At 32.6% G+C, this 22,069-nt stretch overlaps 2 protein-coding genes and 1 long non-coding RNA gene across 9 annotated transcripts in view; 2 read left to right on the top strand and 1 right to left on the bottom strand.

The window, feature by feature from the left end:
- Positions 1-150: 150 nt before the first annotated feature.
- LOC129796404 (PSME3-interacting protein) lies at positions 151-1,234 on the top strand. Its single transcript, XM_055838314.1, has 4 exons — positions 151-376; positions 438-536; positions 597-757; positions 821-1,234. The coding sequence occupies exons 1-4, from the start codon at positions 280-282 to the stop codon at positions 1,184-1,186; spliced, it is 723 nt and encodes a 240-aa protein (XP_055694289.1). The 5' UTR covers positions 151-279; the 3' UTR covers positions 1,187-1,234.
- A 246-nt stretch (positions 1,235-1,480) lies between these two features.
- Positions 1,481-22,069, top strand: part of LOC129796382 (rho guanine nucleotide exchange factor 11) — a 102,065-nt gene continuing 81,476 nt past the window's right edge. For 5 of the 7 annotated variants that reach the window (XM_055838265.1, XM_055838264.1, XM_055838261.1 and 2 more), the window contains exon 1: positions 1,492-2,396. In XM_055838265.1, coding sequence (XP_055694240.1) covers positions 2,375-2,396 — 22 coding nt within the window. In that variant the 5' untranslated portion in view covers positions 1,492-2,374. Of the gene's footprint in view, positions 2,397-22,069 lie in introns of all 7 variants that reach the window. The other 2 variants (XM_055838262.1, XM_055838259.1) reach the window with 1 other exon arrangement.
- LOC129796410 (uncharacterized) lies at positions 17,629-18,448 on the bottom strand. Its single transcript, XR_008751219.1, has 3 exons — positions 18,378-18,448; positions 18,105-18,248; positions 17,629-18,012 (listed from the first exon to the last, which is right to left on the bottom strand). It is a non-coding gene; the product is annotated as an uncharacterized LOC129796410 (long non-coding RNA).

Here is a 22,069-nt window from a genome sequence, read left to right as displayed (position 1 = left end):
CTAATACATTAATATTTTGTGAATTGAAGTCTTTTAATTGATCTAAAAACAATTTTAAACAAATTTTGAGAAAATTTTTATTTTTATTCCTTATAAAATTGAACAATGAAATCTCCGTGGAATTCTGTGGAAAAGCAAAAGGAATTTTTTACTGGGTTATTGGTGAATGCAATCAAAACAAAGTAAAAAGCAGGAAAATTTCATTTTATTTTCTTTTCTTGACTTTTCCGCTTTTCCCCAATTGCAGTTTTGAATTTTCCAAATAAAAAGGATCCAACGATGAGTTCAGGATTTGTAAGTGAGACAGAATTAGCAGAGGCCCGGAAGCAGCGTCAGGAGGAATGGGAAAAAGTCCGACGACCTGAAGACCCTGAAGGCAAAGAAAATAATTTTCCATACAATTTCCCGAAAGAAAATTCATTTTTTTTGCATTGCAGAAAGACCAGATGAGCCCTACGATGGACGATCACTCTATGAGAGGCTCAAGGAACAGAAAGATAAGAAAGATATGGAATTTGAGGAATCACGGAAGCTCAGTGAGTTCTGTAAACTTTTTTTCTCGTGAGGATTCCGTTAGAAACTTTTTTTTTCTTTAGAAAATTTAATTCGGGGCCTGGATGATGATGAAATTGATTTCCTGGATATGGTGGATCAGTCAAAGATGAATGCCGAGAAGCAGAAACATTTGCAGGATATGAAGGAGATTCAGGAGTTCCGGGAGCGCCAGACAACCATCGATGAGAGTCAGATTGATAAGGTAAAGTGGAATTTAGAGAGAAAATTGAGGATTTTTCTCAATCTTTTGGGATTGATTTTGTAGAAGCGTCAAATGGAAATGGAAAAGCCCAAAATCACCAGGAATTCCTCAAGTAGTCACACATCCCAGAAATCAATCCTCAAGGGTGTCATTGTGCAGAAGAGGAAGACAACAGAGCCTACGGGGGATGAACCACAAGCCAAGAAGGTCGATTGCCCAAAGGAAGGAACGCAGGAAGATGACAAATCTGAGAAAACTAATGGGAATTTGGTGTGTCTTGGTGTTCTTCCGGGTATTGGAAGGTACGATTCGAGCGATGAATCCGATAGTTCCTATACGGATGTTGAGGAAGATTTATCTGGCCCATGTTGTATGGATCTTGTGGGAAGGAAGATTTTGAAGAAGAGTGCCGAGGAGGAGTGCAAATAGGGGATGAAATCGCGATTTATTCAATAAAATTACTTATTCTGATGAGAATTAATTGGTTAATTCTTGGCTTTCTTGGGAATCCCAAAATTCCTTATTTCAAATCTTTAGGTAGCTAGAGTTTTCATGATAAATTCTTTGTCTGGAAAATCATCCCAGGGAAGCTGGTGGAAAGTAGCAAAGTTAGCCGTTTAAAACTCCGGCTCAACCTTCAAAGTTTTTCACCACAGCCAAGCAACTGACATGTCCTACGAAGATCCATACCCAATTTCCAACATAACAATCACAACCTCTTTATGGGGTAAGAAATATGTCAGAATTTTTTTTTGGGAGGTGGAGTATTTTGTGAAGAGAGTTTTTTTGTGAGAAAATCATGCAAAAAGTGCTCTTATTTACCCAAATAATCTACAACCAATGTCCTTTTGCGGTGTATTTTGCATCTGGAGAGACAAAAAGACTGACTACTGTGTATTTTGGGCGACTTTTCTAAAGTTCTTTTTTGCCTCCATCACAAAAGTTTCTCCATTGATGAAAAAAAAATCTGCAGCAACTTGGAAGATTAAAGTTTACTCCCTTTCCAAGCCGTCTGGCTCTGAATTCCATCTCATTTGCTTGCCAATTATCCAGGATTCCAGTGAGGATTTTGTGTATTTTGGTGATTGAAAGTGATTTGTGCGAGACGGTGGAGCTTGTGGGTGAGAAGTGAGAAATAAAAGAAAGGAAAAAAAAAACTTCCGGAGAGGCTGCAGAGACGGAACTTTCTTGTCTGACTACAGTGGACTTTGAGTGCCTTTTCTTGTGCTGTGATCAAAATATACGCACACAAGCACACACGCCCCGCCGTGGGCCCCAGTGTGCTCATTTGAACTCAAAGGGAAGCCCCTTCCTCGGTTAATTAACGAAGGAATCCCGCATCCGGACACTCCCTGTAAAGTGTTCCAGTTTCTCTGTTTTTGGTGCACCCACAGAAAGCATCTCCATCCAGTTTAGGATTTTTCATCACGGACAGGAAGTGCTTGTGCAAGTGCCCCCTTTTTCCCTTTTTCTGTGTGTGCCTGTGCTTCCAGGAAGTGTCACAGCAGGAAAGGAGATAAGGGGAGAGTTCGCGACATGCTCCGTGTGATGGAGTTAAATCTCAAAAAAGTTACAAAGTGAATTCGTTTTGGGAAGTAAATTCAGAGGAGCACATGGATGCGACGCCGCCGCACGAGAAGTGAGTCCTTTGCACCCCCCTCATCCTCCTGCTTGACTTTTGCGTACTTTATGTGCACACTCGTTTGTCCCCTGAGGGCAGACGGCGGTTTTTGCTCTTTTGGCTTCCTGCCGACACTCCCCCTTTTTGCAGTCAGGGATGAAAAGATCATTTAATTTTCGCAATGGGACGCTTCTGCAGCTCTCAAAAGGGGTTTATCAGTGCATTTTTTTCTGGGCAAAATTTTTGGGAATATTTAAAAAATTATTAAGAGAAAGATTAGTCTTTAGCACAAGTCTTTATTATTGAAAAAAAAATATTTTTTTTAAATTAATTTAACACACTGACGACGGGTAAAATACTTCCCAAAGGTTTTTTACGCGACATGTAACAATTAGTCACTGGCGTCCAGAAATGTTACCCGGTGGGACCATAGTGTGCTTATGTTCTTCGCACGTTATCGGAAAATATTTATTTGAGAGAATACTCACTTAAGTGAAACACAAATATTCTTTTAATATAAAATAATCGAAAACAAAACAATAAAAAAATAATATTCAAATTAAAATACAATTTATATTTCAAAAATCTTTCTTTAAGATTTCACTAACTGTTGTATGTTGAACATCAAATTCTAGCTCACAGAACAGTCAGAGGAATAGTTTAAATAGTATGATATTGGTGAAGAGAATCTTTTAGACATATTTGGCATTTTTTTCTCATTCCAACATAACCACACTTTTATATTTACGTGAGAAAAAAAGTCAGATTTATGGGATAATTTCAATGAAAATCTCTCAGACGGGTTTCATTTTTGCTATTAAACGTTTTCTTGCACTTTTTTTTATCACAAAAATTAAATTGAGGTTATATAAGAGGAACATTTTCTTCTCGCAAAATATATAACCTAACTCACCTAAAATTTTATGCAATGAAGATTTTCAGCTACAAAACACTTAAAATTAAATTTCCATGTGAATTTTCAGCTAGAACATTATTTTATAGCTTAAAGGGAAACTTCTGGAAGCTTTTCTTTGCTAATTTATTCCATAATTCTCACTTTTTTCGGGCACCAGAATAAAAATTAGGTTATGTTGAAACGAGAAAATATACCAGATATGTCAAAAAAATTGCTTCGCCATCCGTTCTGAACCATTTTGAGAATTTTCTAGCATTTACATTATTTTATATTAAAAATAAATGGTAATGATAACGTGAACGAGCAGGTTGATTTTTTTGTTCTAAAAATTCTGAAAACTTCATAATACATGTATTTAGCTAAAATCTTCTCTGTGACAGAGCAATTAAAAAAAAACTAGAATATTCTAAATATCCTTCTACTTATTTCTTGTTTTTTTTACGTTTTGAAAATTTTATTTCCCCTTACATGATATTTTTCATATTTTTTTCTTTATAGGATAATAATATCTAAGAATGTTTTATTCGTTCTATTGTCAATATCAAGATTAATAGAATAGAATATTCTAGATATTCCATTTTCTTGTCACTATCAATCTCAAATCATTTCAAATTGATTCCAAATCATTTCAGAAATTTAATAAATAAAAATTTTTTAATCATATATAAACACCTTACGAGTCAGCAATAAAAATTTGCTGAAAAAATGTTGGAGAAGTTTTCCTACCGGGTAAATGTCAAACGCAAAAAGAGTGGCAAATTGTTACAGCGTACAAAATTGAGAACTGTCAGTGGACGCCGATGTGCGTCAAGCCGTCCTGGATGTGTTAAGGAATTATTCAGTCCTAATTAGCAACCAAAATATATTTAAAATTCTAAGAATTTCTTCCGTTTCAACGATTCAAGGATTTCTTGGTCGCTAAATAGGACCCATTGTTCGTTTAAAAATTCAAATTAATAAAAGGAAAAGTTTTCCGTGTAATAAGGAAATTCATTGATTCCACATTTTCCTACTACCAGGAATAATCATAATTAGATCAATAACCCGTTAAAAGTCATTTTAATTAGCATTGTATCAAAGTTGCAAAGATAAAAAATGACATATGGTGCTATGCAGGAAAAGAATGTCAAGAGAAAATGATCATGACATTTTTTCCTGACATTTTTTTGTCATTCCCTCTCACTCCCACTAATGTATTTCTGTATCTTTCGTTTTTCTCTGACGCATGCTTCCGACATTTTCATCATTCTTTTCTGTGCACTCAACATGTTTTCATTTCGTATTATTTTCTCAGTATTTGGGGATATTTTTCCATGAAAAAGTGAAAATGGGCTTTGCTGAAATGTTCTCAATGCCAGGAAAGCCGTGAAAAGTGGAAATTTATGGTCATTTAGCGGCCAAATATGTGAAAATGCGCGAAGTGAAAAATCAAAACATTCTTTCCCTGACCAATTTTTACGGGATATTTTTCTGTATTTTCACGACACAAATCACTTCCTGCAGGTTTTTTGGACCTGCCCACAGGTCATCTGCAACATGGAAGGTCTGTGTGGGGTCAGGGAAATGCTTCCTGGGTGGTGGAATCCCACCTGAACGCGGAAAAAATTGGTCCGGGAGTGAATGTTTTGCTGTCGAACTTCACTGTTTTCACTTATTTGGCCGATAAATACCCACGATTTTCCACTTTTCACATTTTCACAGGCACTTAGAACACTTCCACAAGTCGCTTTTCACTTTTCCCGAGCTAAAATATTACAATTTACAGAGAAAATTGCAGAAAACTAAGAAACGTGTTGACTACGCAAGAGCTTGAAAAAGAATGTCGCAGGAACATGTTTTTTTCTGTCATTCTTTTTCCAGCTCTTGTGAAGTCAACGTATTTGTTAGTTTTCTGCAATTTTCTCTGTAAATTGTGATATTTTATCTCGGGAAAAGTGAAAAGCGGCTTGTGGAAGTGTTCTTAGTGCCTGTGAAAGTGTGAAAAGTGGAAAATCGGGGGTATTTATTGGCCAAATAAGTGAAAACTGTGCAGTTTCTATAGCAAAACATTCACTCCCGGACCAATTTTTTCCGCGTTCAGGTGGGATTCCACCACCCAGGAAGCATTTCCCTGACCCCACACAGACCTTCCATGTTGCAGATGACCTGTGGGCAGGTCCAAAAAACCTGCAGGAAGTGATTTGTGTCGTGAAAATACAGAAAAATATCCCGTAAAAATTGGTCAGGGAAAGAATGTTTTGATTTTTCACTTCGCGCATTTTCACATATTTGGCCGCTAAATGACCATAAATTTCCACTTTTCACGGCTTTCCTGGCACTGAGAACACTTCAGCAAAGCCCATTTTCACTTTTTCATGGAAAAATATCCCCAAATACTGAGAAAATAATACGAAATGAAAAACATGTTGAGTGCACAGAAAAGAATGATGAAAATGTCGGAAGCATGCGTCAGAGAAAGACGAAAGATACAGAAATACATTAGTGGGAGTGAGAGGGAATGACAAAAAAATGTCAGGAAAAAATGTCATGATCATTTTCTCTTGACATTCTTTTCCTGCATAGCACCAATAAATATGAAAAATGAAATATAGAAGAGTAAGAAGAAGAATTTGTAGTTTGAAGGAGAGTTCTGATTGGTTGATTTTGAGTCTAACTCTTTTTTTTTCTTAACTTCCTCTTGCTTTTATTTCAAGTGAGGTTACGCGGTGAAGTTTAATATAAGGAATCTGATGTTTCGATTTCAAGTACGGGCTTCATCAGCACATACAACAAATAGATAAATTAACTAGAAGAAAAAATTTGATTGGTTTCTTTTTATAAAAAAAAAGGAATTGCAAAAAATACTAAACATAATTTTAAAAGTAATAAATTCTGAAAAATCGTGTAAAAAGAAAAAGTAATTACTTTATAAAAAAAACATTATCTCAATGAAATATGATTTGTCTATATTTATAAAGTTTTCATTTGATATATGTCATAATAAACATGTCTTTTAATCGTTGTTTAATGATTACATAAATTTTTAATGTGGTCTTTCATATTTTTATAGAACTTTATTTCTTACGATCTGATAGAACTTTATTCGTTGAATTTACGCCATTAAAAATGTAAAGTGAAGTAAATTTGAACAAAAAATGTTACCCATATCGTGAAGAGAAAAAGAAAAATTATTTGTTTCAAACAGAAACTAGTTTCAAAGTTATAGGAATTCTTTAATATTTTTCTGCTAGGATAAATACCTACATTTTCTCTCTGTGAAGCAAAAAAAATCATAAAACATATTGTTTTTCTTCTTATGTTGTCATGTATGTACTTTGTAAAAATTGGATTGTAAGATTTTACTGGTCCGGAACCTTCCCTTACTGGGAAGACTAAATTTTTTTTAGCTCAGAAATTTAAAGTTCCAGACTCAAATTTTTGTTTCTAGCTCTGCTAGCTTTCTTTTTCATATTTAATAACAATCCTATATCATAATGTAAAATTCAACAGAAAATCAATGAAAAGTTATTTCTTAACAATAAAAAAAAATACAAACCAATACAAAAATTTTCGGGTGCTTCACATTTTGAAAGATTTCCGAGAAATATACAAAATATTTAGAATGTCTTATTTGCTGTGACAACATATATTATCACGCGATAATCCATCAGAAGTTTCACTTACATATGTATATTGGAAATACCCATTTTATGTAGAGAAACATAAATTGCTGCTAATATGCAAAAATCAATAAAGTCGCAATCTTATCTGTCAAATGTACCAGACTTTGTGATATCTTCTGTACACAAATACTCTTTTGTGCATTTAATTATCTCAATTGCATTTCTGTTAAATGGGTTTAAATGCATTTCAAAAGGTCGTTTTCTGGTGCACTGAGAAACCCCTTTTGTGAGTTTTGTTTGAGCCTCGCGGGTGTTGATGTCACCTCCTTTGGCCACAAAATGATGTCAGTGTTTTTCGCATTTTGCTGTTTTTGCCATTTTGCAGGAGAAATATTTTTGCGAAAAATTTGCCAAAAAGAAAATTAATAGTTGAGTTAGTGTGTGAGGCTTGTAGTTGGTATAACCATGATCTGTGTTCTGTAGAGGTTTACATTTTTTCATTAAGTCTTTGGAAAACTACTACTAACTACACAATTACCTAATTTTTTCCTGAAAATATATTTTCAAATTATTTACGAAAACCCCATTCTCCCCTACTTTCATTCCTGATTGCCAGAGAGGAAGGAAAAATTAGAATTTAGTGAGATTTCCTTTTGCTAAAAGAAATTATTAAAAAAAAATAAGGGAGAACGATTAACCAAATAAAAAAAAATAATGAGAAAAATATTATTCAGGATGTTTAATGTTTATTCACTTTGCATTTAATTTTATTTCCTTCTCTCTCGCACGCATTTGTCGATCCCTCTCTTCCTCCTTCACAGTGTATTGTTTAGAGATAAAAATCGTATTTTCTTCTTTTCTCACATTGGACTTCCACGGGTGTTTATTTACGTTATAAGAAGTGAAGGCATAGCAAAAAAAAAACTTATATGTATTTTTTCCCTCCTCACACAGTACTTTGTACTCCAATGTCTGTGACTTATGGGTATATTTTTTCTCTCTCTTTCTTTGGCTATCATTAAAAAAAATTTCTTCATTGCACCACAACACTCTTGTAGTTTTGCTGTAATTTTCAGATGGTTAATTTTTAATTACAACAAAACTTTTACTATCCATCACACATGAAACTGCTGTGCCTCTCTTCCTCCTTAGAGGCCACAGAGAATGATTTTTATGTTTCATTTAGGGGAATCTAGGTGGGGGGAGGGTATATATTGATTACGTCTCGACGCAATAGGTGGGGGGAAGCGGCGAGATTCATTGAGAGAAAAAAAAAGAATCACCATTGATATGCTTCTCGTGGATTTCTTCTCTTTATCTCTCTGGTGTGGAAGAGGAAAAAATAAAACCAAGGATATAGATAAGAAATCTTTCATTAATGGATGGACTTCTCGAAGAAAAAGACACATTTTCTGCGACATTTCATTCTTCTTTTGGTGAAGTTTGTTAATGAAAAGAAGAAAAAAGACGTTCTCATTTTTCTATGAGAAATACAATCCAGTTGAATAATATTGCATTTTATGAAAATTTCTTTCAATGTGGGCTCATGCTGTTTATTCATACAGTGTTTTGGCTTCAAATAACACGTGTCAGATAATTGTGGGTGATGGGAAGTCTACAAGCAGTCCACATAGTACATGTGGGGGGTTTTTTCTTGGGTGGTGAGAGTGTGAGAGCTATAAAATGGCTATTTTATTTCCCAATGGCGGAGTTTTTTTTTAAATTTTATTTCTCAGCAGACAGAAGGGGATGGATTTGGAAAGAAATAGGCTATAAAGATTTGTCTATTTTCATATTTTTTATCGAGTATTTTGTTAAAGAAATAGCCGATATATTGCAGCCAAATTAAAATTAAAATAAACTTGATGAAATTGCCGATAGAGTCGCCATTGTTGGCAAGGGGGACGCTTAGATATGTTTAGGGTATGGTGTATGATCTTTAGTACCTTTTCAATACACATTGACATATAACATTTCGAGAGCCTTATTCCCTTTTCATCAGGCTGGTAAAATAGTTGGGAAAACTTTGTCACTATACCTATTTTTCTTGCTTGATGAAGAGGGAATAGAAATCTCGAAACGTCGAAAGTAAAAATGTATTGAGAAGATGCGATAGATTGTAAGAGATACAATTAATGAAATTTACCGATTCGTCTTCAAATTGATACTTTCTTTCTAATTGAAATCATACATAAAGCACAAAAATAATCGATTTAATTGCTACACAAAAAAATCGACTGGTGAGGGCGTCACTGTCGGCAAAAGGGACGCTTAGAAGTCTTAAAATGGAGTTTGAGAAGCTTAAGGTCAAAAACTAATAGAAAATCAATTCAAAAGACTAAAATAAACTTAAAGGGTACATAAGAACCACTTTTTTACATTTTATTTTAAAAACAATAATGTTATCAAAAAAAAACATACAAATTGTTAATTATGTGGGAAATTTTATTTATAAATAGAGGAGTGTCATCACCAAGAGTAAGACGCTTTATCTGGCAGTAATTATAAGAAACAATCCACGAATATTTTTATTATATTTCATTTTTGAACTTTTGTAAACAAAATGATTGATAATGGCGCGGAGAAAGGAATATTATTTGCAAGCTAATTCATGGGGAATCCCTGGACTAATCACATTGTCAACGAATTCACGAGTTTTTCGGGAAATTGAGTATATTTCATGAGGGTTGATTTCCAATAAAATCTTCCCCTGTGCTGTCCATTGTACCTTTTCGGGTTAATTGTTATTAGGAGTAGTATGTGCGCGTAACATCCCTCGAGAATTCAAAGCCTGATTCCATACAGATGAAATACAAATCGAACGTACTATATCTCCCTTAGGATTGAACATTTCATGTGAAATCCATACCACAGAGTTCGTTATAATGTTTTTATGCATCTTTCTGCAATTGATTCTGAGTGAGCAAATGGTCAGCAGTACGATTGAGACACCTGCCGCAATTTTATCGATTTTATAAAAAAAAAAATGTGAAAAACATAACGCAAAAGTTCTTTCCGATGAGTCAGGCAGATGAAGTGAGAGTCTGTGTGGCAGAATTTAGATTATGAGGAGAGACGTATAGAAAGAAGGTTCATTTGAGTTTAAAAGAAAAAGAAGAAGGAAAAATGGTGGTTATCTGGCGTGATGCCTGGATGAATTGGATGAATCATAATAAAATTGAGCCATAGCACATTTTTCTCCCAGAAATACTGAACTCAAATACAAAATTTGATTTTAATGCTCAGAAATGAAGCTTTAAAAAAATCTAGAGAGAAATGAGAAGTTTTTTTCGGAGTAAAGTGAGAGAAAATATATAAATCAAAGGGCGTGTTTGCGGTACATACAAAAAAAAATGGGGTACCTTTGTATCGATTAAAAAGAAAGAAGGGACATAATAAATTATGCTGCGTAAGGTTGGGCAACATCGCAGGGAATGCTCTCGCGTAATCAACGGGTATGGCTCTCAAATAGTATGTCTGGGTATTTTCATTCATTCCGGTGTGATTTTTATCGATTTTCCCTTTTTTTCGTCTCAATGAAGTCGCGCGGAGTTCAAAATTTGTGTTTGTGGAAGATTCAAAAGACCGGATTTCATGCAAATTAATATTGACTTGAACATCGTAAATTTGCGCTATAATTCGGGGAATTTGATAAGGATCACGTGGCGCGTGTGAGGATCATTTCAACCCCTACACGGAGAAAAATAACTACTAATACTAGCTGGAAACTCTTGCTATGCCAACAGTTTGGCGTCAGAATTGTTACATTGTTGGCAGAGCTGAAGTTTGCTTCTAACTCAACTACAAACTGGCTATGTCGCCAATGAGTCAGAAGGAAATGGCGTATATGCACACACATTTTGTCTCATTCGTTTTGATTTTTGTATGCCATAATTGGAGAAAAAGAGACATCTATATCTTTAAAATTATATATCTCGTCTTTTCACAAGTCGGCAAAGCCGTCGACTGAAGTAGCATGTTACGCATCTGCACAACATTTATAAAGCAAATACGAGACAAGGTTGCGCAGTCGACGAAAAGCCACAGTGACAAATGTGTGAGAAGAGCAGAAAATCTCATTTGATTCTACAGGAATTTCTAGTTGGCACAGCTGGAGTCTCCGGCTAGTGCAAATGAACAGTGGCGGGTACAATAACATTATAACTTGCTATTGTAACAAGTACTGAATTTTTGCGCCGCCTCAACTTTTTTCTTTCCGTGTATCATGTACAGTCGTGCTCTCGTGGTAGGACCGTCATCAAAATGACTTCTCCGCGGTAAAACGGCTTCAGAATGAAGTATTTTGTCTTCGCAGTGGGACAATTAGTACTATTGGAAAGCTAGGATACTAATTGTCCCACTGCGAAGGCAAAATTCCTCATTCTGAAGCCGTTTTACCGCGGAGAAGTCATTTTGACGACGGTCCTACCACGAGAGCACGACTGTAATTCATAGGGATTGTACAGCGATTGCACACAATATTGTTTATTGAGAGCCAGCATAAATTTTATTTATTTGACACATGCGGTTTTTCAAGGAGGGCGCCTAGACCTATGTAGTAAAATCCTATGTTAACAAAATATCCCAATAAATAGGAGGGTTGAACCAAAATGTTTATGTGTGGGATAACATGGAATTTAGTTGCGGTGAAAATCAATTTTTGGTTATACTTAATTTCGGATGTGATTTATCCCGCCAAAGCGAGTGTTAACGATTTATTTTTTTAAAGGGTAAATGGGTGTGAAAATAATACGTTTGATTCATTTTTTTTAAAAAACCTTAGGCTGCATTTAATGGTTGATCTCACTATTGAGCAAGTTATCATTTATGTGAAATTAAAAGGAACTTATTATATTTGATACGTATATGAGAAAAATAAATATAAATTTTCTCATTACTTAATTGTCTTCATATGTAGAATACGTGTATGTGAGTTATAGTCCAGTCGGGTCAACATTTTCGACACATGAGTGTATATTTTGTTATAAAAAGATTTAAAAAAAAATATTTTCCAAGTATTACTTATATTAATTCTAAAAGGAAAGTCAATCATAACGCGTCCAGTTATTAGAGTTGGTATACCACAACGCGGATGGGTCAGTCTATGCGTTGTAATTTAATTTGTGAGTAATATTAGTAGGCAAAGTCGATTTTTTGTAAAATTTAGCAATTTGACAGATTAAAATGCTTATATCTTAAGTTCTATTAGACCTACAGAAATTTCTTGACTAGTTCTGGAAAGGTATTGAAATAAGCTATTATCTGACATATATTTTGATACATTTCAAGGTCACCTCCAGAACACAAAATGGCGGATTTATGTTCTACCAAAACAGGTTTTTGCACTTTTTGTCCTCAAGGAATGGTTCTAGAGGTTTCTGATGTTTTAGAAAGACGTAGATAATTGCAAAACCTTTAATTTGATACTAAGTTGAGTCAAATCGGACAATCCGTTCAAGAGATATGACTCTTAGAACTTTTCAAATTCAAGAATTTTTCAAATGGCTATATCTTCTAAACGGCGACACAGAATTTCTTCATTTTCGGACTGATGAAAGATATTGAGTCAGGCTACAACATATCAAAATTTAAAGGAAATCTATAACAGATGTTCGGAGATATTGCCCCTTAAAGTTAGGCAATTTTTGTTTTTGATTTTAGCGCCTCTTGCGGATGTTTTTGAAAATTGAAATGTTCTAGACAGTTGTAGGGCTTTTCAATACCTTTCATTTGATACCAAGATGGTCAAAATCGGTCAAGCCGTTCTTGAAATATATTGAAAAAACACTTTTTGCATTAGGCCGCCATATTTGCTAAACTGCTTGACCGATTTTCAAGTATGAATTATTGATGAAAACGTCTCACTGAGCTCTACAACATACTAAAATTTCAGATCTCTAGCTATAAGGGAAGTGGTAAACGGTAGTTCAAAATGGCGGACGGCGGCCATCTTGGATTTTGAAAATGCGAAAAAATGAAAATTTACACCCACATTTCTATAGAAAACTTCAAACCGGAAGTCTCTATCTGTTACTGTTCTCGAGTTATAAGGTAAAGTTTGGCGCAGAGGCCGGCCGGCCGGCCGGATCAAAATTTTTCCACCACCACTTTCGTAATGTGGGATGTCTAAAACGTGCTCATACCAAGTTTGAGCCCGATCTGAGATGGTCGGTTTTTCCGACGATTACAATACTTGGTATGCCACGATTGTGGTATACCAACTAATACAACTTTTAATAATATAATAACGTACAAAATATATTTTACAAGAAATATAACAATTAGATATACAAACTAGTGTCGAAAAAGTTTACCCGACTGGAAAATAATTGAAGCATATTCTACTTAAAGTATCAAAAAACATTATTTAAAGCTATTTTTCAAAAGACATAATAAATATGCGTAAATTATGGTCCAGTCGGGTAAAGTTTTTCGACAGGTCCAGTATAATTTGTTTACACGATGCGTAAAAAATATTTATCGAGTATTAAAATCAAGTATTTGTATTTTTGTATTGTTTTAATTATAAAAATAATATTATTACATTTTTATATTAAAATTTTAAATAGGTACTAAATCATGTACTGAAACAAATTGAAAATCACGAATAAGAAGGAAAACCTTCAATTAGTTTAAAATGCATTTGAGATGAATTGGCAAGGCGCAATCTTATTTGCATTTCGCATATGTATAGTAAAACAAAAATGAGATGTCCATGAAGACTTCAAATCAATTTGCAAGAGTTTATCACCATATCTCCTGACATATTGGCCATTTCGCGTGTCATTCGACTGACACATAAATTTTTTTTGAGACGCAAGAAGAGAAAAGAATTCAGCCGATGATTTCAGGTTGATTTTAAATATTAAAAAAAAATCTTCTCTGCGTCACGGATTGTAAGGTAATAAAAATTAATTATTTTATACAAATAGAAATATATTATTCATTTCAAAATTACCCTGAGGGTAGAGTGTGAATGTTTTTTTTTTTTCATTTTGCAAGAGAAATGAGGGCGTCAAACTGTCTCAGAGGCACATCTTGTCATTTTGTTCTACTCTATTTTAACAATATTCGCGTGTTGAAGAATTCTTTTCTCTTTCTTGATGCAAAAATATTAAGAAAATAATAAAATGTTCTCATAGCTTTTGAAGATATATAAATTCCGATGAATAAGCAAAGAGGTATGACTGTGCGAAAGAGTTTTTCGAGAAAAGGAAGAGAATTTGCTGTTTAACACTTAATTACATCATCGTTTTGATAGCTTAGCGTGACAAATTCTAATGGAAAGAGTGTGTGGTTTTGGTGGGTAAGAAAAATGACTTCATTCTGCTATATTTATGTTTTTCATGAAGAAAAAATGAAAGAAAAGTATTTCAATTCTTTTTTTCATATGCCCACAAAAATATTGATTTTTTAATTTTATTTTTATTCAATTTTTATTACAAATCTATTTATAACTCACTTTCTAAGGCATTATATACATTGCGATGATTCTGTGCTGGTTGATGATGTGTTTGGCAAACATTAGGTGGATATTATGTATATGATGAAGATTAAGAAAAAAAAAGCCAAGAAAGAGGTATTACTTAATCAGTGGCAAGGTGTCTGTTGATTGGTATTGTTTGCAAAACCAATGTATTGTTTTTAGTGTATATTTTTGGATGAATTTTATTATAGACAGACAAATATACATATATACACGTAACATATGTGTGGGATTTTGCAAGCTTTAGCGAGAACGACAGACTCTGAATCCACAAATACATCCATTGCACGTGCTTTTTATGAGTAAGTTTTTATTGAATAATATGTGAATTGAGAAATTGTACAATTTCTGACGAATTAGAAAAATCACAAATTATTCTTTTTTTTTCTAAATGAAAACAGAACAATTCATCTTATTTTAAATTAAATCTAAAAATGCTACATACTTTTAGCTCAACCCTACAATTCTATGTTTCATTTGTTTTATCACAGTAGAAAGTGATATAATACCTACTAGAAAATCTTTTTTTTTTACGAGCCATGTAATAAATATTTAATGCAGTTAAAAAAAATTTGCCCGGCTGGTCCATTGTTTACTGATATTCTTTTAATGTTATCAGGAAACTGTTGTCGCGGAATATACGTCAAACGTTAAAAAATATGTCAAATGGTATAAAAGATTTGTCAAACGTTAAAAAGAATCCGTCAATTTAAAAAAGGATTTAAAAAAAATCATCGATCGCTAGGACAGAAGTCTTATACGTTAAAAAAGAACGTTAAATACTAAAAAAAAACACAAATCAAACATTAAAGAAGAACCATAAAACGTTAAAAAATTAACATTGACAACTGTCAAATGTTTCTAAAGAAATGTCAAATCATTTTTAATCCCTTTTCAACGTCTTTAAAATAATAAAAAATCCTAAAACAGCTAGAATAAAAGACCTATGGGCATACTATATTGTTTTTTTTTTTTTTTAAATACAACTTAGCCTAATTTTGTTTTTCACTTTCTTTGGAATCCTTCATTCTAGTTTCTTGTTGCGTGGTAATAGTTTCACAATATCAGGTTCTACGATTTAACCCTTTCTCGTTTTTTTTTTGAGTCATACGCTTGCTCAAACGTGAAACATTTTATTTTTCATTTATTTATGAATTTAAACGTTTTTCCAAGTTACAAATGCATCAAATTTCCGCAGAGATGACGTTCTGACTGAGAGAAGTTCTTTGAAAGCATCTAAACAATAAATATCGTGATAAAAGAGCGCATGTTTCAATGTTTCATTCTTCAATTAGTTTCTCGTACTAGACAAAAATTGGTTCTTATATACCTCCACCTGTTGAATTTCCTTCCAGTTTCTCATGTTGTATGAAATATTTCAGATTTCATAATTTATTGAGTTTTTTTTTGGTTTCTCGTGTTTTGTAGAAACCTTTTTGAGGTTTTCCGTGTAAATTATGATTGAAAATTTTCCACACTAGGAAAATTCCATGTGTGCAATGTAGAATGAGAATCTCTGGAATTTTCCGACTTCTTCATCCATGGTGTTTATTGCAAAACAACTGTACGATATACCATTATGTATATATGTATGTGGTATGATATGGCAAGGAATTGCAAGTAATGTCTCTTTCTCCATGGGTGTTGTAAATGGAAATTAGCATTTCCACAAGCAGCTACACATTCTCAATTTATTCTCATCTAAACAAAACAAATAATGCTTGAACACCAATGTGCGCGAAAGGGGAAAAGTATATGGGGCCTTTATCTCATCTTTTCCATATAAAATGCTATACTCTATACTTTCGCGCCTGAGAGTGTTGAAGAAGTCGAACGAAGAGGGAGGACATCATGGCGGTATTTTAATGATGAAAATGCACTCTTCGTGTGCATATGTGTTGTTGTTTCAAACAATTAAATGCAATTAGTCATTGAAAGAATATTTTTCATTTAATATTAAAACAATTCCAATTGAATGTAATCTCTTTGATGTCTACTTGTCTCTCGTATAAATTGTACGAAGAATAAGGAGAAGGGTGGGGGAGTTACAGGAGGGAGCAGATGGAAAAAGGCAGGAGTCGGTTTGGCATTAGGTATACATTAATAGCAAAATATGCAAATTGAATAATTCCTTTCGCTCAACTCCAACCATTTTTGGTCAATGAATTATTTTATAATTGTAAAATATTTTACAATGTGACAGAAAAAAAATTTCAAAACAATTTTCTATTATTTTCATGAGACATTCTTGTTTGCGGGAAAAATATTCAAAGAATTTCCCAGACCAGATCTATGTCTTCTCATTTTTTGTGTTTCATTGCAATGAATGTCAAATGAAAATATTTTAATGTGTTGAAATGATGGTGATAAAAATGTTCCATTTGCCACTTTTTTTCTCCCCCAACTCACAGAAAACAAAACTCTTGTTCTCTATAGTGAAATTTTTAAGTCAATAAAATGGTGTTTTATGTCCCTCTGCGTGTAGGTGAGCAAATATAATAAAATTTATTATAATAAATAGAAGGAACAAAAAGTACTATATGTAGCGCGTATATGCGATAAAAGAACATGATTCTGGTGATGTGTATAGAAAAAAAGGAAAATTGTTATTTTAGAGAGAAAAATGGCAGCAGATGGTTTAGTATATAATACAGGAACATGGGGTAGGTTAGATTATATATATATATATATATATATATATTTTTAATAGTTTATTTCGTTGTTGTAGGATAAGATTCAGTTCTTAGGTTATATTATTATTTATATTCTGTTTAAATTTACCTTGCACCAAGGTTCCACCGAGTTATGATGTAAAAGAGACAACGCAGCCAATGAAAATGCTTTGTTTGAATTTTCAGTCAATCGCAGATCACATCTTTAAAATACAAATTCTCAATTTCAATAATTTTTTAAAAGAAAGTTAGGATGGTTCAATTCTTTAAAAAAATGATTTAGAGCTTTCGTACACTGTAATTCAGATTTTAGTTATCATTACTAAAACTGGCACTGACTGGACTTTAGTAGAGAATTTTAGTAAAGAAATTTTTACTAAAATTTTAGTAGTTGCTCAAAACGAAAAATTTTAGTTCTTTCAACAGAATATTTAGTTATGATTATTAAAATGTTTTACGTCTATATACTACTAAAGTTTAGGAATGCCAGCAGAGGTTTGAGTGGACATAACTATCAATTATAAATTCTTGGATTACTAAAATTTAGCTATGCCAACTGGAAATCTAGTTTTTTTTTTTACTAAAATATTTAAAAATTGGATTTTCATAAAAAATCTTTTTTTTTATTTCACTTAAATTGATAGTACATTTTATACAATATTTATAATAATTACATAGACAGGTATACTAAAATTTTAATTTACATTTAGAAGACATTTTGTTAAAAAAAATATAGTCATTTAAACTAGATACATCAATCATAACTTTTAATTACATAAAACAATTTTTAAAAATGGGATGGCTTTTATACCCCGTTTTGTTGAAAAAAAAAGCCAATGTGTCCGGTGGAGTTGGGCAATTTTATGTAAGTGTCCACAACATTTAGCATCATTTTTTTCCAAAGTTCCCCTCTTCATGGAATCGAGAAAGTTCTGCTTCTTATGTCAGTTGATGAAATCTGTTAAATAAGTTACATTATAATTAATTTTCTGAACTGTCTGATGTAATAAATTTTAAACACATAGTATATTTTTTGAAAAATATATTTACCTTTAAACTTCATTTCTTGCGAATTGATTTCCTCTATCGTATATTAATCAATATTTGCGATCAGCAGACTTTATCCAGGTACTGATAGAAGGGCTTTGTTGAGAATTAGATCAATTTTCCTCTTGTTTATTGTGGACTGATTAACTGAAAGGTAGTAAAATCATAGAATTAGTTTGAATAAAGGTTGATAATTTTAAACAGATTTATTCCAAATAATTTGATAAAATAAATGGAAGTATAAATCAAACAAAAATCATACAAAAAATACAGTACCTTTTCGTGTTTATCCTTTTCCTTCAATCGAATTTTCCACAATTTGATTATGGGTTTACAACGCACAAGATCGCTATTGGATTTCCTTTATCCTGTTTCAATTATTAATGGGGATCAGAAGACTATCAAAGTACAGACAGGATGGCTTCGATGAGAATAAGATCCACGTATCTCTCCTATTTATTGTATGTAGTCTGATTAACTGCAAGGTAGTAAAATCATATAATTAGTTGGTTGAATTTAAGTTTGGTAATTTTATTTATTGCAAATCAGTTCGTAATATAAAGTATTGTTAATTATAAAAATTATACATTACCTTGTCACGTTTATACATTTCTTCACAATAGGCTTTTTCACAATTTACACACTAAAAATTCCTATAAATGGATTAAATTTACTTTTCACATATCTCATTGATTGAAGACAAAGTACTTTGCGTACTTTCGATGGAAAATTCCATAAAGAACTGAATTTTGTGAAGATACTTAAGAGGGTGCTGAGGAGAAAAATTTGTGTGTGGGTAGGAAAGGGTGAGAAAAAATAAGGCCTTCGGTATATGTATTGTATGCGTTCTTCACACAAATCTTCTGCATGCATTTTTTTTTGGACCTCGGCACCCCAATAAAACAATAAAAATAGTTTGAGCTGCAACATCTTGCATTGGAACAAAGACAATATGTAAAAGACATTGCGTTGCTAATATTTTCGCAAATTAACTTGATCATAAATAATTATTATAAATAGATAAAGAGGAAATAAAAATTGTAATTTTTTGCTAAATATTTAATAAGTTTGAAAATTTGTCAATTTAGTGATATCAAATGAATTTTTGATTGGCATGGCTAAACTTTAGTAAAAGAAGACAAAACAATTGTAGTCATTAATCCTAAAATTCTAGTTGACATAAGTAAAGAATTTTAGTAGTTATGTCTTTACTGGAAACTTTAGTAAAGAATTTGACTAAATTGCCTACTAAACTTTAGTAAAAGGGCAATAAAACAAAAATTTTAGTTATCTTCACTAAAAAAATCACAGCTAAATATAATTTTAGTAAGGATAACATAAGACTTTAGTGATTCCAGGCAACATAACTAAAATTTTCTGTTATAATTACTAAAAATTTTAGTAAATGTTTCATTACTACAGACTTTAGTAGCAGTTTACTAAAAAAATGAATTACAGTGTAGATTTTTTTTTTAAATTATTATGAAGTTCCAAAAAATTTTAAAGGAGAATATTAAAAAAAAAAAATATGCTCTTACCTAATCTCGAACCCGTATTATTTCAGTGGAAGTCAACTGCTCTAACCATTGTCCTATTTTATAGCATAAGTTGTAAGAAAAAGAATTTAGTAATGTCTCAATTTTTAATTGTTCTAATTTCTTAGAAAAATACCTAAATTCTCCTATATTTTAGAAATATTGAAAAAAAAATGTTATCCGTCTGTGCTGTTTTAAAAAATAATAATCAAAAGCATCTCAAAGGCAATTTCTTGGTTATTTCACTTTATGTTGTATTAGTTAACTACATTCGAGGGCACCACAAGTGCGATCATGAAATTTCACATGGGTTCTTTCGTTCTTGACTATGTTCTCTAAACACATTCTGGGTTTGCTCTCTTATAATGTTTTCGCTGTTGTTGTTGTTCGCATTTTACCACCATAATTTGTTCCTTTTTCGTGAACACAATATTCTCTTTTCTTGTGTATATGTTGTTCTTTTTTCTTCTACTTATTTTCTTTCTGGGATTTCTCGTGCATTTCCCTCGTGATTGTGCTTGTGGGACACTGTCGCGATATATACGCGCGCGCGGTTTCTCTCATGTGAGATTGAACGTATACACTACACATAGAATGAGAGAAGACAAAAAAAGTCGAGGGACTGAAAGACATGTGGAAATAATAACAGCGCGAAAGAATAAGTAAAAGAGGAAAAAAAAGTAGTGTAGACGAAGTGGATGAAAAAAAAAATAAAGTAAAAAAGAAACTGTTAAACACGATAAGGAGAATGATGGGGAATAACACCCACAAGCGAAAGAGTCAAGAGAGCAGGAAATACGGTACAATATTGAGATGTGTTTGATTTTTCTACATTGAAAAAAAAAAAATACTTCTCTTACTTTCAGTGTTTTGAATTTCAAAAGAAATATGCTCACACGAAGATAAATAAGATTTTGAAGATCTTAAGTGTTTAAATAATTTTTTTTCTTCGAGTCGTCGCGGTGAAAATCATATTTTTCATCAGACTATTTAATTTTTTTTTCTTTTTTTTTTTACATGGACGTTTCCACCTGATTATGAGGTGTCTATTGCTGTATAATTTTCACATTTAACACATTTTTCATTTATTTATTTAAAATAATTTTTGAAATTCATAAAAATAGATTAAGTCTAGTGGGTATTTTTACGTATTCGAGCAAAAGGGGGTTTTCATGATGAAATTGTAAGTTTGCTGCTCAGTCAATTGCGTGTAATTAATTTTAACACCAGATGTCGACACCATAGATCCCCCTGGTGGGAGAAAAATATTTCTTTTAGGGATTTTTTTTTAAATCTTTTTGCAAGATTTAATCTCAGGTTTAGATTCTAAGATATTTTTTGCTTAAATCTGGTTTAATTTTGATGAAATATACATAAATTGACAGAAAAGGGAGTTTAAGTCCAGTCAATTTTGCGGAATTATTTTTAGCACTAGATGTCGACACAATAGATGAATAGATCCCCCTGGTGGGAGAAAAATATTTCTTTTAGGGATTTTTTTAAATCTTTTTGCCAGATTTAGATACTTATCCCAGAATACAAGTTCTAGAAGTCTTCTTCTTGTTGACTTTTCTCTTTAATTTATTTTTATTAAATTTGCCAGAAAATTGTCTGATATTTAGATCCCGCGGATCTCGTGGCAAAGCTCTGCACTATTCTTCCGGCATTATGTCCTCAACTAATGTATGTACATATTTAGGGGAGGGGGAAGCTAATTTCGCGATACTTATTTCGCAATTTCTTGGCACGTAGGAAGAAATTTCGAAACACATGCTATAGGAAGTGATATCATCGCATTTACGTTGGTTGTCCAACCCTGACTTTTTCAAACATATCTATATATTTTTCATTTAGAGATTTTATGCAGTTACATATAATCTTATGGGATTTCTTACCCACTGTTGGCTTGTCTTTAATATTATTACCCACATTGCATTCAGTTGACAGCAAAACTAACAGCTCCGTCACGTCCTGAGTGAATCATCATCACAATCTTCTTGTTAATGGGAAGGGGGGAAAATAAATGTGAGAAGGAACTTTGCAGCATATGTGTGTTATAATGTAATGTATAAAGCAACCCATCATGGGATATATCACCATGTAAATGGTCCAACAACTATTAGTCAATTGGATTGAGTGAAATTTTAATTAATTTCAATCATTTCATTTGCATAATTATTGTCGTAAAAGATATTGCGGCATTTTGTATCACTACTATTGCTTCTTCTTATTTCTTCGGTCGTGTACGTCTCTCGTTTCTTTTTAGCTACTATTCTTTATATCTGCGGAAATTACAAGAAAAAAGGAAGATTTGTTTTTGCATGCGAAGAAAGAAAATGTGGTTGGTAATGTCAGGTGATGAGGGAGTAAAATATGTGGGATATTAAAAATGTCTTGGAAGAACATTTGATTGACTGCGAATTAGAATTTAAA

The sequence above is a fragment of the Lutzomyia longipalpis genome, chromosome 4, assembly GCF_024334085.1.
Source record: "Lutzomyia longipalpis isolate SR_M1_2022 chromosome 4, ASM2433408v1".
NCBI classification, from domain to species: domain Eukaryota; kingdom Metazoa; phylum Arthropoda; class Insecta; order Diptera; family Psychodidae; genus Lutzomyia; species Lutzomyia longipalpis.
Note: the sequence above shows the minus strand (reverse complement) of the source record. Positions and strands in the feature narration are given on the sequence as shown.